Below are 14478 nucleotides of genomic sequence, written 5' to 3' on the forward strand. Positions count from 1 at the left end.
AAGCATGAGCCAGGAAGCATTGGTCATTACATTTAGCATCAGTAGTCCATCCACTGCAAGGACATCTCTGACATACAGCCACACTGACCTCTGTGTTCTCCCCAACCAGGCTGAAATCCTGAGTGTTCTGAGCCATAGAAACATTATTCAGTTCTTTGGAGTGATCTTGGAGGCGCCCAACTATGGCATTGTGACAGGTAAGGCCTCAACCCATCCTTTCCTGTGTGAAGGGTTCAAACCGGCCCCTTTGAATTGCGAGTTATGAAAGTCAATTTCTGCCTCTGTGATCACAGTGTTTAAATGCATTTTCTTCATTTTTGCTTTTTTTTGTTAATGTTTGAAGTCCATAATAATTGCAGTATTTCAGACAGGCTTGGTACGCTTACCATGTGAGTCTTGACTGTGGTGGCTGGGAAGACTTGGTGGTACATGGTGGGTGCTCTTTCTCTGGCCAGGAGCAGGAAGCCGTGATGAAAGAATGAGTCAGTGATCATAATTCTATGGTTGAGTGGAGGTGGTGAGTGATAGTTGATGCAGGAAGTGCTGCCTTTGTCTCAGGAGCACCATCATCAAACCAGGTGACATTTTAGCTGTAGTCACCTTTCAGGGAAGCGCAGTTAGGCGCACTGCACAGCGGCCACACCATTCCATTTTCAGTAGTGAATGCACTCTTGACAAGGGAAGCTAGATATCCTCCAACAATGTTTGCCAAAGGTAGATTATTTATGATAGCCATGATCATTTTGTGTGCTTCTGTCGGCTTGTTTCATAAAAATGTGGGACAGGCCTCTGGGTTGTTCTGCAAGGCTACTGGTGGATTTCCACCGTAGTAGCATAGAATTGGGCTAACAACATAAAGAAATTGAAACACCTCCACTGTAAAAAATGTAGGCCTACTTGAATTCTACGGCAAAAGTCACCATAATACATTTCACATTTGTGAGCCTGCTACTGTATGCTAAACATATTGTTACTGTTATTTATATGGTGAAGTTTTGGCAACCCAGTTGCCAGTATTTTACTGTAAAATTCACAATTTTTTTTACAGTGCAGTGGTCATGTAGACCAGAGAAAAATCACACACTGACAGCAAGCGGTGGTGTAGAAAACATCATTCACTCTTAGGGAATGTGTTTGCGGTTCTCAAACAGCAAAAAATGCATGAATGACATATTATACGTGGTTTAGTTCTGTAGCACTGGGATGATGCAATCTTTCTTACATTTACATGATACAGCCCGTTGACCATGTGGGAGTAACTCACATGTACAGTAGAGACTGTTGGTGAACTGGGATATGGGATAGGGATTTGTGGAAAAGAACACGGAGCATAATATGTAACTTGAAAGCAGCCTATAATGTAAACACAGTTTGGACTGTGTGCTTAAGATGTGTTAAAAGATAATGTAGGTTATGTTATATTAAATATGTAACTGCCATGTTAAGAAATTTATTACCTAGCTAATAAACCTTATGCTTGGACAATGTTCTAGTGTCTACCTTTTGGATATAAAATGTCTCTTTTAGTAGATCAGAGGTAGTATATCCATCAAGTCATTTTTGTCGGCTGAATTAATTAATGTAATTTCAACTCATGCAGTAGAGTTGTATAATAGTAGGGATTAGGTGGGTAGAAACATGTTTAACCCCTTCACACAAGCCCCCTAGTGGTCGGCATGCCGGCGTACCCAGATTACTGAACTCAGACATTAAGTGCTACTGCAACCAAAGTACAAGTTAAAAACAGAAATGCGTTGTTTAATTTCATAAGTACACAATACACAACAACTATGCCGAATACGGAGTTCCGCAGCGCCACCATTGTCGCTCTGGTCGTTCATTTAACACGCCCCCCTCCCTGCAGTCTCATCTACAACTACACCCCCCACCCATGACATAATGGACAATATTGTCTATCTTGGCATTCATAAAAATATTCTTTCACCACAAAAAATTGTATTCCGTCATAGCAACAAAATAAACCCAACAATAGCCCTAAGATATGCCAATACAGCAGTGAAAACGCTGCTCACTGAATAACGAAATAATCAAGAAAAAGTTTTAAAAAATGATACCATGTCATTCTACAGTCAATATCTGGGACTAAATATTGAATAAATATACAACCTTGCCGTTGGTTTTACACGTAGAGATGTCCCTTTTGAGACTGAGTGGTCATACATTGTCTTGGACAATCCCTTTGTGAAATATACGCGCATTTGTGACGCCTGGGTATCTTCCAAAATAGCTGTGCCTAATACCACACGTGTTGTTTACGGCGTTGTCGCCCTTTTTAGTACAGTCTCGGCTTGATTAACAATTCATTTATTTAGTAGATGAGAGTATAAGCTTTCTAACGATGTATAACATGTCTAATTTTGCTTTGGAATACGTTTTATATGTCAGCATAACCGGAAATTTTCTTATCATCGCATTCAATTACGCATTCACTCTGTGGTAGCAGTAAAACAAAGACGCTGCTAATGAAACATTGTCAAATTTTTAGGAATTTCTTGGAAAATACTGTTATTATTGAGGACTTTTGAGCATAGCTAAGCCATATGTTTGCTGATAGACCTAGCTGACATCGTTTTCTGGTGTAAGTCAGGAACGGATAGAACTATATCATTGATTTCCTGTCTCTGTCTCTATCTACTGAAAACAGATAAGATTTAATCATTGCTATGTAAGTATTACTGCTCAAAATACTTCGGTTATATGCGTTATTTTTGTGAGTGTCTTTAAATAGGTTAGTGGTATTATATAATGTGGATATTTCATACTGTAATGTAAGCGTTAGTTAGTAGTGCAATAGTTTTTGTGAAGCATGCAACAGTGATGATGTGAGAGTTGGAGCATTGCCAAAACGTGGTGGACAGTTGAAAATTGTTTTCATGTTGTCCCATCCCCATACAAGAAAGCATACGAGAGTACAGAGTATAGAAATACATACAAGAGTTAATTATTACACATTTAGGTACTGTACCGCATTGTGTGACAATATTTTTGCATTATTTTTTGACCTGATAGCAATGTTCCATCTTAAAACTTCATAAGGGGCTCATGTATATGCTTTATAATGGACAAAAAGCATTTTATTAATTTTTGGAGAGATTTTGGATATGTTTCTGGACCCCTAGATATTTTAGACCACTGTACTGACTGAAAGCTTGTAATTCCCACTTGAAAATGATGCAACAGCGAGTTTCTTGAGTCAAAACAGTTGATTTGTAGTGAAATACGTGAATATGTTGTGATTTACAGCAATGCATAATTTAGACATTTTGGATAGATTTGGAGACGCTGGGTACACTGCTTAGTTTTTGCTTCATAAATCTATAGTAGTTCTACATATCCACCCTTAGATTTTATGAACTTGTGGTCAAGAAGTTTTTGATCCAGCACATGTACTGTATAGTTTAACCTGCTGTATATATGCAATCTCTCAGTATTTCATTGCAAACTAAAAAAGTGCAAATATTTTGATTTTTTGTCTTGACAACTGCATTTGTGGCAACTTTATTTCTTACAAAATTATGAATATAAACTAATCTGCGTTAGTATTGTAAATTGTACAAATGTCCTGCTTCATTTAAGCCATTTTTCAAGTCTGGTGGTGTGGTGTTCACATCTGGAGTTATAAGGCTTTAAATAGGGTACCCCCTAAATGGGCAAGGATTGGCAAGATTTGGCATGTGCGCCAAGGGGTTAATATTATCTTGATCCCGGATATTGTGGTGTATCTCTCTAGTAAGGCAAACTGTACAGTCTGATCCCTGCTTTTGGGGAAAATTACTTAAATGACCTGATTTCTAGGGTTGCCTCTCATCAATACATCCACATGCACAGACATGCGCACACACACACATGCAGACACACACAGTAAGAGATGGCATGGTCTGGAAACTCCTCTTCTACATTTCAGTCACTATTTGAGGAACAGTGTACTCATGACTGACCATCTGATTTCTCCATATGTAATCTATGTGGCCTAGATGGCAGCAAGATGAGTGCATTCTTATGACCTCCTCAAGATTTCAGTGGCTGATTTTTATACTGGTAACAGGCAGTAGGCGCCCAGCTCTACAGTCTACGACAGACATCATATTTCAGTATACCGTTTGACACCCACAATAGATTTGGCCAGTCATCAGGGAGTTGCCATCTCTACTATTTATCAAAGCACAATCAAATAAGGCTGACCCTGACATTTCCACATTCATCAGCAGTGTTATAAATTTCCCCTGTTCACTCATTTACCAGAAGACAACACTCCTGCTTTCCAATAAACCATATTCATTGGTTGATATCCTGTTTGTCTTCCCTTCTTGGATACCATAGCACCACCCATCCATTTATCGGTTAATGATTACCAAACAATTACTTGCCAAATGCATGCACTACTGCCAAATTGTGATTTTGTAATAACTGGTAATGCACTTTGTCATGGTTTTAATTAAAAATTGTTTGCGTAAGGTTATTGAAATGGTTATTGTTCCCTTTGAGAAGCCTGCAGTTTTGTTAATTAGAGCCTAAGTGTTGGATATTAATGATTCCTAAGGTAGGCCTATATGTAATCCAAAGTCATACCCAGAGAATGTGATCACATTTCTTAACTTCCCATTTGAATGGTTAAAAAATCATTGTGGTCATGTAAAGGAAGTGGCTGTATTTCTGAGCACTGTTAAGAAACAATTGTGAAGCAGTAAAATGTTACATCAAGCAAATGGTTTGCATTAGGTTATGGTTTGCCCTTAACAAGAAAAAGAAAAATCTGCAAACAGTGTCATTTACAATTTGCACTTACTGTACAACGAAAAGTCAGGCAAATATTAGTGTCATTACAGCAGACTTTAAAATAATCTCTGCCAGGTAAGAGAAATTTACACTCTAATGTAAGTGCTTTTTTAATTCTGAAAATGAAATGTAACCAGATGGGTCCTTGTTAAAAAAAAATTGCATGCTTGTCATAATTATAAACTGGTAATTCAGTTCCCTCAGTTGCCCAGAGTAGTTTCAGTGACTCAGTGTTTTTATCATTGGTAGCCATCAGATATCTGGGGCCTGGGGTTTGAACCTGTAACTGCATGGGTATTCTTCTCAGAACAAAGCAGTAGCACTCCCTTGAGAAACATCTGTTATCATGCTGGTCTCTCATCAGTGTGCACTGACTAAATAATAATAATACAACTCAGTGTTACTTTCCGAGCATGTTTTGTGGGCTCCTTGTCTACTTCTCTTGTACCCAAAATTAATTATATCTGTCGAGACTTAATCTGAATTTACAGAGTCAGTTTCATTTGATCCAATTTGGAAAATTACATATACGAAACAGTTAATATATTTTTCACTAAATGCCAGTTCAGTTCTGCTGCTGAGCATCGCAGATTCTTTGGATGTGCACAGGTCTCCACTTGGATCCGGCCGCAAGGGAGATATTGGAGAAAAGGTCTGTGCTTGTTCCTCAAAAAAGTTGTCGAAGAGAAATAAACCAGCTTGGTTTATTTCGCAGACGGTAGCAGGCCAACTCTGTCTCAACGATCAGAAAAGATGCGGGTTGGGGTGTGCAGCAAAGTCCATCAGGGTCCTTAAGGGGGGCGTCTGGTCGATTAGACAAATGTCTTTATCACCTGAGTAAAGTTTGGTGAGTTTTTATGCTCAAAAAGTCACTGATGTGACAGAACCCCATGTGCGTTACCTGGAATCACATTGTTAGATGATTTTTGGGACCCGGACATTTGATTGGCTCATTGTATCGCAGCTGTCAATCAAACATTTAGTACTACAAGGGGAAGGGGATAGGCACTTCATCATGCCTTGGTTGACCACAGATGTTAATTGTGAATGTGACTCAGAGGACGGTCAGTCCTGTGGTCAGGAAGCCAGAGGCCACAAATGTTCCTGTGTATATTTACATTGTTACACACTTGTGCTAGCTGCACAGGTGCAAAAATGCTAAAATGAATTAATTGGATTTTGTAACACTGCACATGTGTATAGTAATTAATCACAAAGAAACTATGTTTTAAGTGAAATGTTTGTATTTTCTAAAAGACTTAAATTAAATTGATTAGCCCTAACGCTAAGATCAGCCTGTATCAAGTGTATCAGCATATTTTTTTAATGACTGCTACACCCTGTATGTGTCTACTGTGCTTCAAACAACATGTACTCACTTCTGGGCAGATTGCTTAAGATTCATATAAATAAATACTTGGAATTATTATTTAGGTAACCTTCACTGGAAATTATTGAAATTATTCAATTAAAAACATAATCACAAAACAAGTATTATATTGGATGTTAGTGAATCTGATGTTTATATCATATTTTTTTACACTGCACTACATATGTACATTGAGTATAGCACCATAGCGGTGATAAATATCCCTCTCAAACACACTGTAAGCCCACATTAAATACCATTTAACACCTCTCAACCTCCACATTACTTTCCACAAGTAATCAGCCACACGTAAGGAAGTTTGAAGTTCTCATTTACAGAAATATTTACCAAAATGCAATGGAATTTCCCATGAATAAGAAAAATTGAATTTGCATGTTATGTTTGTTCTTTACAAAGAAATGCTCCCACGTTTCACAGATTATGATGGAAAACTCACAGTAACGCTAACCGTAATGCAATGTTTTGAAGACGTAACCCGTCCAACAAGGATACAGGGTAAAACGGTAGCAACAGAACACTGACCTCTATGATAGCAGTTGTATTATCCGTGGATGTAACTAAGACTAGCTCTTCTCATGATGAGCATACAGATAGCTAACAGCACTAAGAAGCCTAGGCGAAGACAATCCTAGCAGTATAATCTGAAACCCTAACATGTTAATGCGTATATACAGACACCATGCATTTAAATAGCTAGAATGGCTAAGTTAGATCGCAAGTCTACGTAACTAACTTAGCTTAATGTTAGCTACTTGCGGTAGTGACACTTGCACTCATAAAAATGAATGAATACGTTTGTATCACCTAGCAGTTGCTGAATAATGGCAGACCAATCAAACATAATTTAAATATACAAAACAAATCATGAAAGGGAAGTTTATTAATTAACGTTCATGCCAGCTAGCGATATCAAATTAGTTGGATAACTAGCTAGACATGACAGTTTCCACCGGAGATCCTACTAAAAAGGTCACCTTATTCACCCCAGCTGTAATTATCTTACATTAGCTAAAGGCAGCAAAGACATTATCATACCTAATGTTAACAAAACTGGCTAGCTACATGGTTTCGCCCTTGCACTGGATCAACACATTATCGTTAGACAAATTGACTGCTTGCCATTTCAGACGAAGTTAGTGTGTGTATGACTTAGGCATGAGGGTCTCACATTGTTAGCTATCATGTTCGTTTAGAACTTTAGAATGATTGATTATTCAAACCTTGACAAGCTAGACTGTGGGGGGAATTTGGATAGATGATAGCAGTGTACACTGTATGCAAACGAACAGTCTGGAAAGGACTATGCATAACATTCCAGAAAATAGGCCTATACAGTACCTTCAGTACTATTTCAGTGGTCAGCACCACTATGATAGAACAGAGAGTTTAAAAGTCAGTCACAAGATTCATTTTCATATGGCTTTCAAATGTAATGGTCATACTGAACAGACACAGTCTTGCGTCCATGCTTATGAAGAGCCACCCTTTGCCTAGTCAGATGAATATTAACATTCCAAAGCAGCTTTGGGGGACATTTTGGCTTCTTACCATAACAGGATTTCAGATCTGTATGGATTACCTTGCATCTCCCAAAATCACCACTTTGAACGGCATAAGATTTTTAAGCACAGCTTTATCGCCTAATGTCACTTTCGCTAACCCTAACGTTATCGTTTCGCCTACTTTAGTTAACCTACTTAGCGCGTACCACCGATACAGATGTTTGGATACATGGAGGACAACAAATAATGTTACAGAAGTGATGACATGCCATAGCTAGCTAGCTATATAGTTAGCCAAGTTTTACTCATGACACTTTGTACAGGTGCTCCGTGGGTCTGCAAGGTTTCGTGCTTGTTTCTGTGCCAGTTTCTTGCTGGCTTTGGCTTCAGCTCCATGACTCTCCGCCTTCTACAGCCAGTGATCAGAAGGCAGCCTGTGGTTGTGTAAGGTAAATCGAGGGTTTGGAGGTGTGTAAGAGCATGCCTGTTATAAGGTTTTGAAGCAACGCTAAAGCATGTTTAGCAGCTGGCAGAGGTGGGTGAGTTGGAGGAAGGTGTAGGAGCCAGGGGTATTTGGAGAAGTTGAGGATCAGGCAGGTCACTTTATTGAGTTGTGGGGGTGGGGGTTAGACAGTTAGTGCGTTTACATGCTTTGGAGCTTTAGAATGTCGCCAGCAGTGTATGCGCATGAGCTCGACAAAGCATTTCTCACAGAAAAGGTTGTTTGTTGCCTTTTTTTAAGTTCATTACAGTGGTGATAGAAGTGACAATAATTAAGCAGTACTGTGCTGTTAGCCTTTGTTGATCGCCGTACAAGGTTAATGTGAAGTAGCTAGCGCAATCGGACAGCATTAACCCATAAAAATGTACTTTGAATGGTACTTGCTCAATCGAACGGTAAATGTGAAAAACATTTGATTATAGTCATCGGCACCAACATTTCCTGTCACACCCTCAATAAACGGCAAAAGTCCTAGTAGAAGATTGAATGAAATCTTTTAAAGTTATATATTTTCTGAAACGTTATCGATTCTGCTTGGCCACCGTGAGCGTATAGTTGCTATGTAAATTACAGAACATGCGCAGAACGCCTAGGCCAGTTTTTGGCCTATTGAAGCGTATACATGCCGTAGTAAATCGACCCCCAACCGCATTATATAGGTATGTTACGTATGTTGACTCTGAAAAAATCGACTTTGTATGATTTCAGTCGGACTACAATGTTTACATGATTTTTAAAAGTCCAGTTTTAGGCGGACTAAAACAATAAATCGACTTTTTCAAAAATCTTGTAAACTCACTGAGTGATAGCAGTGATGATAACAAATGGTTGTCGTAATTGGCTAATAATACTTGACTAATACTTTAATTGGAGAGGGCCTTGAAAACCAGGGTGCTGTTGGAAACGGTGTTTGTGGGCCATTAGGGTGGATTCTACCCTCTAGACCTGGGGTAGACAACCTTGGTCCTGGAGTGCAGGTTTTTGGTCCATCCAGACATTTGACTACATAATTGGATTAACTTTTCGTGGCCATATGCTGGAGGTACTCTGCATTGCGCTTTTCAGACTCAGACTTAGTCTATTAATAATCCATCAAACTCTTGAAAGTAAGCTCAGATGCAACAAAAGCCAGAAACATCATCAAAACCCCAGGACCAGGGTTGCCTGCTCTAAACCAAGCAGAAAACCAGTGTCCCAGTGCAGCAATGGTGACACCATTGTTCAGATGGGACTTCAAGCTGAAGTGCTGGTGACTCAATGTATGTAAAAATACCTAGGCACATATTGCAAATAGTAGGGGTTCCCCTAGTGTCCTGGATAAATTGCAGATAAGGCTAACTTGTGGTAATTTAATCATATCTTAAATTTAATCAACTAAATAGACTTCACACCCAGCTGATATATGATGATTGTACAAAATGGTTTGCATGCACAGGGATGAGTGTGTACTGTAGGAGCTCATGGAATTATGGACCAACCAATCAAATGAATGGGTATGAAAATGGAAGCAGCATATACAGTTATGCATTTTCAGTCCCAAGCTCCTTACTATCACAGATACAAAAAAATGTAATAATATAATATAATATAATAATAATAAAATGTAAATAATACTAGCTGCTTAACTAACTAGAAGAGTGCACTCAGTAGAGTGCAGATCTCCGCCAAGCATGTTAGCTTTGCTGATGCAACAATAGAGGCTACACAATCAATGCAACCAGACAAATACAATATCACAAGTTTTTACCATGTACCACTGAAAATACCAAAAACGCCAATTCAGTGAAGTAACGCTAAAGGTGGTGACATCTTAGCTAATTTCATTCATATCAGCCACGATGTGTTAGACAGAGCTAATGTTGACATTATAGTCTGGCACTTTCGTTTCAAATCCGGACAGGAACAATCTGGACGGGAACAATTCCAAAAGACCAGTGTTGTAAAATATCAATTTCAACATGAAAATGGCAGAAAGATAATTCCCACAGATTCAAACATTAACGTACCCCGTTAGTTGGCAGATTATTTTGTTGGCATTTTAACATTGAAATTGACATTTTACATCGTTGGGCTTTCATTCCAAACGGCTGTTGATTACTTGCGGCCCCTACCGGCTGGTTAGTAGGAGTGAGGAGTTAGAACTCAAGGTATTTCAATGGACAATGATGGAAATTAATTCAATTCTTGTCGTTGACCGATTTGCAAAATATTCGAGAATTCAGGTCCTTGGCCTGCTGCCAGCATGCACAACAAGTATGAGGCTGATCGGCCCTGTAGTATGCGAGATTAGCTGCGGACAGATACACACAACAAACAAACACGACACGCGCGCCCAACGCATAATCCCCTCCAGCTCTCGCCTATAATAATAATACTAGCTGCTGAAGAATAGTGTCAGCAAACTAAGGGCCACTATATGACCAAAAGCATCTGGACACCCCTTGGTCTGTGGCTGATTTTCATGGTTTGGTCTAGGCCCCCTTAGTTCCAGGCAAAGGCAAATTTTATTGCTACAGCATTCAGTCACATTCTAGATTATTCTGTGCTTCCCCAACAGTTTGGGGAAGGCCCATTCCTGTTTCAGCATAACAATGCCTCCAGGTACACAGTGAGGTCCTTAAAGAAATGTTTTTGTAGATAACAGTATGGAACTTTACTGGTCTACACAGAGCCCTGACCTCAACCCCATTCGAAATGTTTTGGATCAATTCGAAAGCCAACTGGAGACCGGCCTAAGTTGCTCATCACTGCCCGACTTCACTGATGCTCTCTGCTGAATGGAAGCAAATCCCTGCGGGAATGCTCCAACATCTAGAATGAAGCCTTCCCAGAAGAGTGGAGGTTGTAATAGCTGCGAAGGGTGGACCAGCTCCATATTAATGCCCATAATGTCCACATACTTTTGGCCATTTAGTGTAAACATTTTCATTAGATATTTATTACGACTGGTTTGATGTAAGCATAAGATTTTATGGTTTATGATAGTTTGTTTCATAAATGAGGCTACAGTGATATGGTTATGATTCCAGTCAGTAAAGGGTTCAAATATTTCAAATTAGTGTATTGATAATTGGTTTAGTGATATTTGTATGTCAGATTTTACTGTTCTACTCTCATATATTTTAGTGTTTTTATTAATAGAAACCTGTATGTCTGTCAGTGGCTTTCTCATGTCAATGCAATGTCTGACTACTGACTTTCCTGGCAGTGGACCTGTAATACAACCCAGGAATTTTTTTATGAGGTGGAGCATATCACTCAACTGCACCCAACGCTGTTCCTGGAGATCCACCGTCCTGTTTTTACTTCAACCCTAACAAAGCACACCATATAGCTAGATAGCTAGAGATCTCATTGATCTGCTAATTGGTTGAATCAGGTATGTCAAATTAGGGTTAAAATAAAAACTTACAGAGCGGTAGGAACGGGTGGACACTGCCCTGCTCTAATGCATCACTGTCCACAGTTTGCCTCTGATGAATAATAATGTACTCATACATGCTGCTACTTTATATTCTGCTGGCCCTCCCCCCATTCCTGCTTTTAACGACAAAAGACCAGTGGTGCAGTTTCAAAACATAAAGCAAGTTAATAATGGCTGCCTTTGTGAATAAACAAAATAAAATGACTGATCTGTATGGGGTGTTTTATACAGCAGGAATCCATCCGTTGGCAACATCGTTCCTCGCTTCCTAGTTTTGCACGGGCAGTGTGTGCAAACTGCTGTGCAGCTGCCAGTGTTTGCACCAGGGGTAATTAGTGTTGCCACGCTGATTGAATTGGGCTGACGTTCACTGGATATGATCATTGCTCAGGCGTTAACCTCAAACTGCAGTCATCAGCTTTGCCCATTGAAAAGTTCAGAACTCACACTAAAATCAGTGCATTATATAGATTAATCACTGTGGAAAATGTGGGAACTGTAAACTGTTCTTTGCAGGAGACGGTGCAGTCTTATTAGAGCTGGTGCTAAGATCTGTCTCCCCCAAACAGTGTGATAGACTCTCTCACAGTCCTAAGCTGTGTCCAGGTTTCTTCAAGTGATTGTGACAAATGAGCTCATCTCTCATTTGACAGGCAGTAATCATTATCTACTGCCTTCAAAAAAAAAAAAACTTTTATTTGCCTGGACTAGGCCTGTGCATGTTTTTAGTGTTGGGAGACTTAGTCTTAGGGAGACTGGTAAGAGCAGGGTGTTTGTGGAACACACTGACAGTGTGGGGCTGCCCTGAAGTTCTTCCACAGGTCTTCATGTGTGTGTGTGTGTGTGTGTGTGTGTGTGTGTGTGTGTGTGTGTGCATGTGCACGTGGGCATATGCGTGTGTGTCCATGTTGTGCTCCAGAGTATGCGAGCGGAGGATCCCTGTATGAATACCTGTCCAGCGAGGAGAGTGAAGAGATGGACATGGAGCAAGTCATGACCTGGGCCATGGAGATTGCCAAAGGTAAGGCTGCATGGATCTCTCAGTCGTCAGTATGAGGTGGCTGAAGAGATAGTCTGATCACATTGGTGAGGAAAAGTGAGGGTTTCTTTCATTATATTAAAATATTCTTGCAATTTTTCTGGCAGATAATGACTTAAGTCCTGCCCAAACCCTAGTCCTTTGCCCTGTGTTTGAACGTTTAGCATCCAATACTGCCAGAACACACTGTCATGTCTTGAGTATGTCTCCCAGGCACGCGTTGACTAATTTTCTTGTCATTGAATGCTTAATCTCATTCCAAAAAACCTTCTCTAGACACAAACTCAGCAGATCATTGACATTTAAAATGATTCAGGCTTTAATCCTAGATATCCCCCCTTTGAAGGGAACTGGAAGTGTAAAGATGGTAGTGCTGCTATTGTAAGTATAGTTTCTTATGGTTCTTAAATGGAATCTTTATCTTTTCCCCTCAGGAATGCACTATTTGCACTGCGAGGCCCCTGTGAGGGTAATCCACAGAGATCTGAAATCCCGGAATGGTAAGAAAACAAAATGCCCCCCAACGCTGCTTTACAATGTTAATATTCATCAGTCTGGGCAAAGGGTGGCTCTTCATAAGCAGTCTGACCATTACATTTGAAAGCCATATAAAAATCAATCTTGTTCCTTGTGATTGACTTTTAAACTCTGTTTTATCATAGTGGTGGTGACTGCTGACAAAGTGCTGAAGGTACTGTATTGGCCTATTTTCTTAAATGTTTTGCACATGCCTTTCCAGATTGTTTGTGTTTATTTGCATACAGTGTACCCTGCTATGCTAATTATAGAGGACATCCTCTACCCAAATTCTCCCCACCCGCACTCCCAATCCAGATCTGTGACTTTGGGGCCTCCAGGTTCCACTCCCACACCACACACATGTCCTTGGTGGGAACATTCCCGTGGATGGCCCCTGAGGTGATTCAGAGCCTGCCAGTTTCAGAGACCTGCGACACGTACTCCTATGGCGTGGTGAGTGACACAGCGGAGGGCAGGCCAATTGCTGACAACCGTGTGGCTCTAGGGGGGAATGTTAGGAACAATCAATTGCTGAATTCTACTGTATGTAATTAACAAATTCCCATGGGGACAATAAATATTAACTAAAAAGGAAGTGTATTGCAAAAATGTAGAGAAAGTGTTTGCCTTTACAGGACATAGCAAAGCTAAGAATTTACTGCTGGTCAATTTAATACAATCAGTTACAGTTGGTTTCTTGCTTATCACACAGACCCTGTTTCATTTTTAATGCTTCATTTGAATCATTAGTAATCCTGGTGTTTTTTTAAACTGAGTGTTCTCTCTTATTAATAGATAAAACTGTATTAGTAGCAGGCATTGCTGAGAGATGAGATGAAGCCTTGTCAGATTCCAGTAAGCATGTGCTTGCATGTATGTGTGTGTGCACGTTCGTGGCACTGAAAGCCTGCCTGAATTCCTCAGTGGTGAGGGAGACTCAGCCATGTATAGGGTGACGGAATGAAATGGGCTCAGTCTGTGTCACCTGGCCATACTGGGTCCTGGCTTCTGAATGCCAAGGCATTGGTGGACAAGCAGCACAGGGGAGTCTGTGCCAACTTTGTGACCTGGAGTATGTTTTGTAGTGTGGCAGCTAATGAGCTGGGCTTGCGAGCCAAGGTTCAGTTCATTGTGGGACACTGCCATTGTACACTTGAGTAGGATTAGCCTGCTCATGATTGTCCCGCTGTTAAATGGATATTGTGAAAAAAATTGAAATGGTAAGCTGTGCAAGTTATTGCAAATGAACGGTGGCTGCTAAGCAACTAAATGACCATGCACTGTTTGGTGCAGTCGATTCACTGT

At 40.1% G+C, this 14478-nt stretch overlaps 1 protein-coding gene across 2 annotated transcripts in view; it reads left to right on the forward strand.

The window, feature by feature from the left end:
- zak (sterile alpha motif and leucine zipper containing kinase AZK) overlaps positions 1-14478 on the forward strand; it is a 44622-nt gene that overhangs the window by 6143 nt on the left and 24001 nt on the right. For both annotated transcript variants that reach the window (XM_035409018.1, XM_035409019.1), the window contains exons 3-7: positions 110-197; positions 12535-12636; positions 13089-13154; positions 13317-13345; positions 13489-13626. In XM_035409018.1, the coding sequence (XP_035264909.1) occupies positions 110-197; positions 12535-12636; positions 13089-13154; positions 13317-13345; positions 13489-13626 (423 nt within the window). The remainder of the gene's footprint in view (positions 1-109; positions 198-12534; positions 12637-13088; positions 13155-13316; positions 13346-13488; positions 13627-14478) is intronic.

The sequence above is a fragment of the Anguilla anguilla genome, chromosome 3 (genome assembly GCF_013347855.1).
Source record: "Anguilla anguilla isolate fAngAng1 chromosome 3, fAngAng1.pri, whole genome shotgun sequence".
In the NCBI taxonomy this organism is placed as follows: domain Eukaryota; kingdom Metazoa; phylum Chordata; class Actinopteri; order Anguilliformes; family Anguillidae; genus Anguilla; species Anguilla anguilla.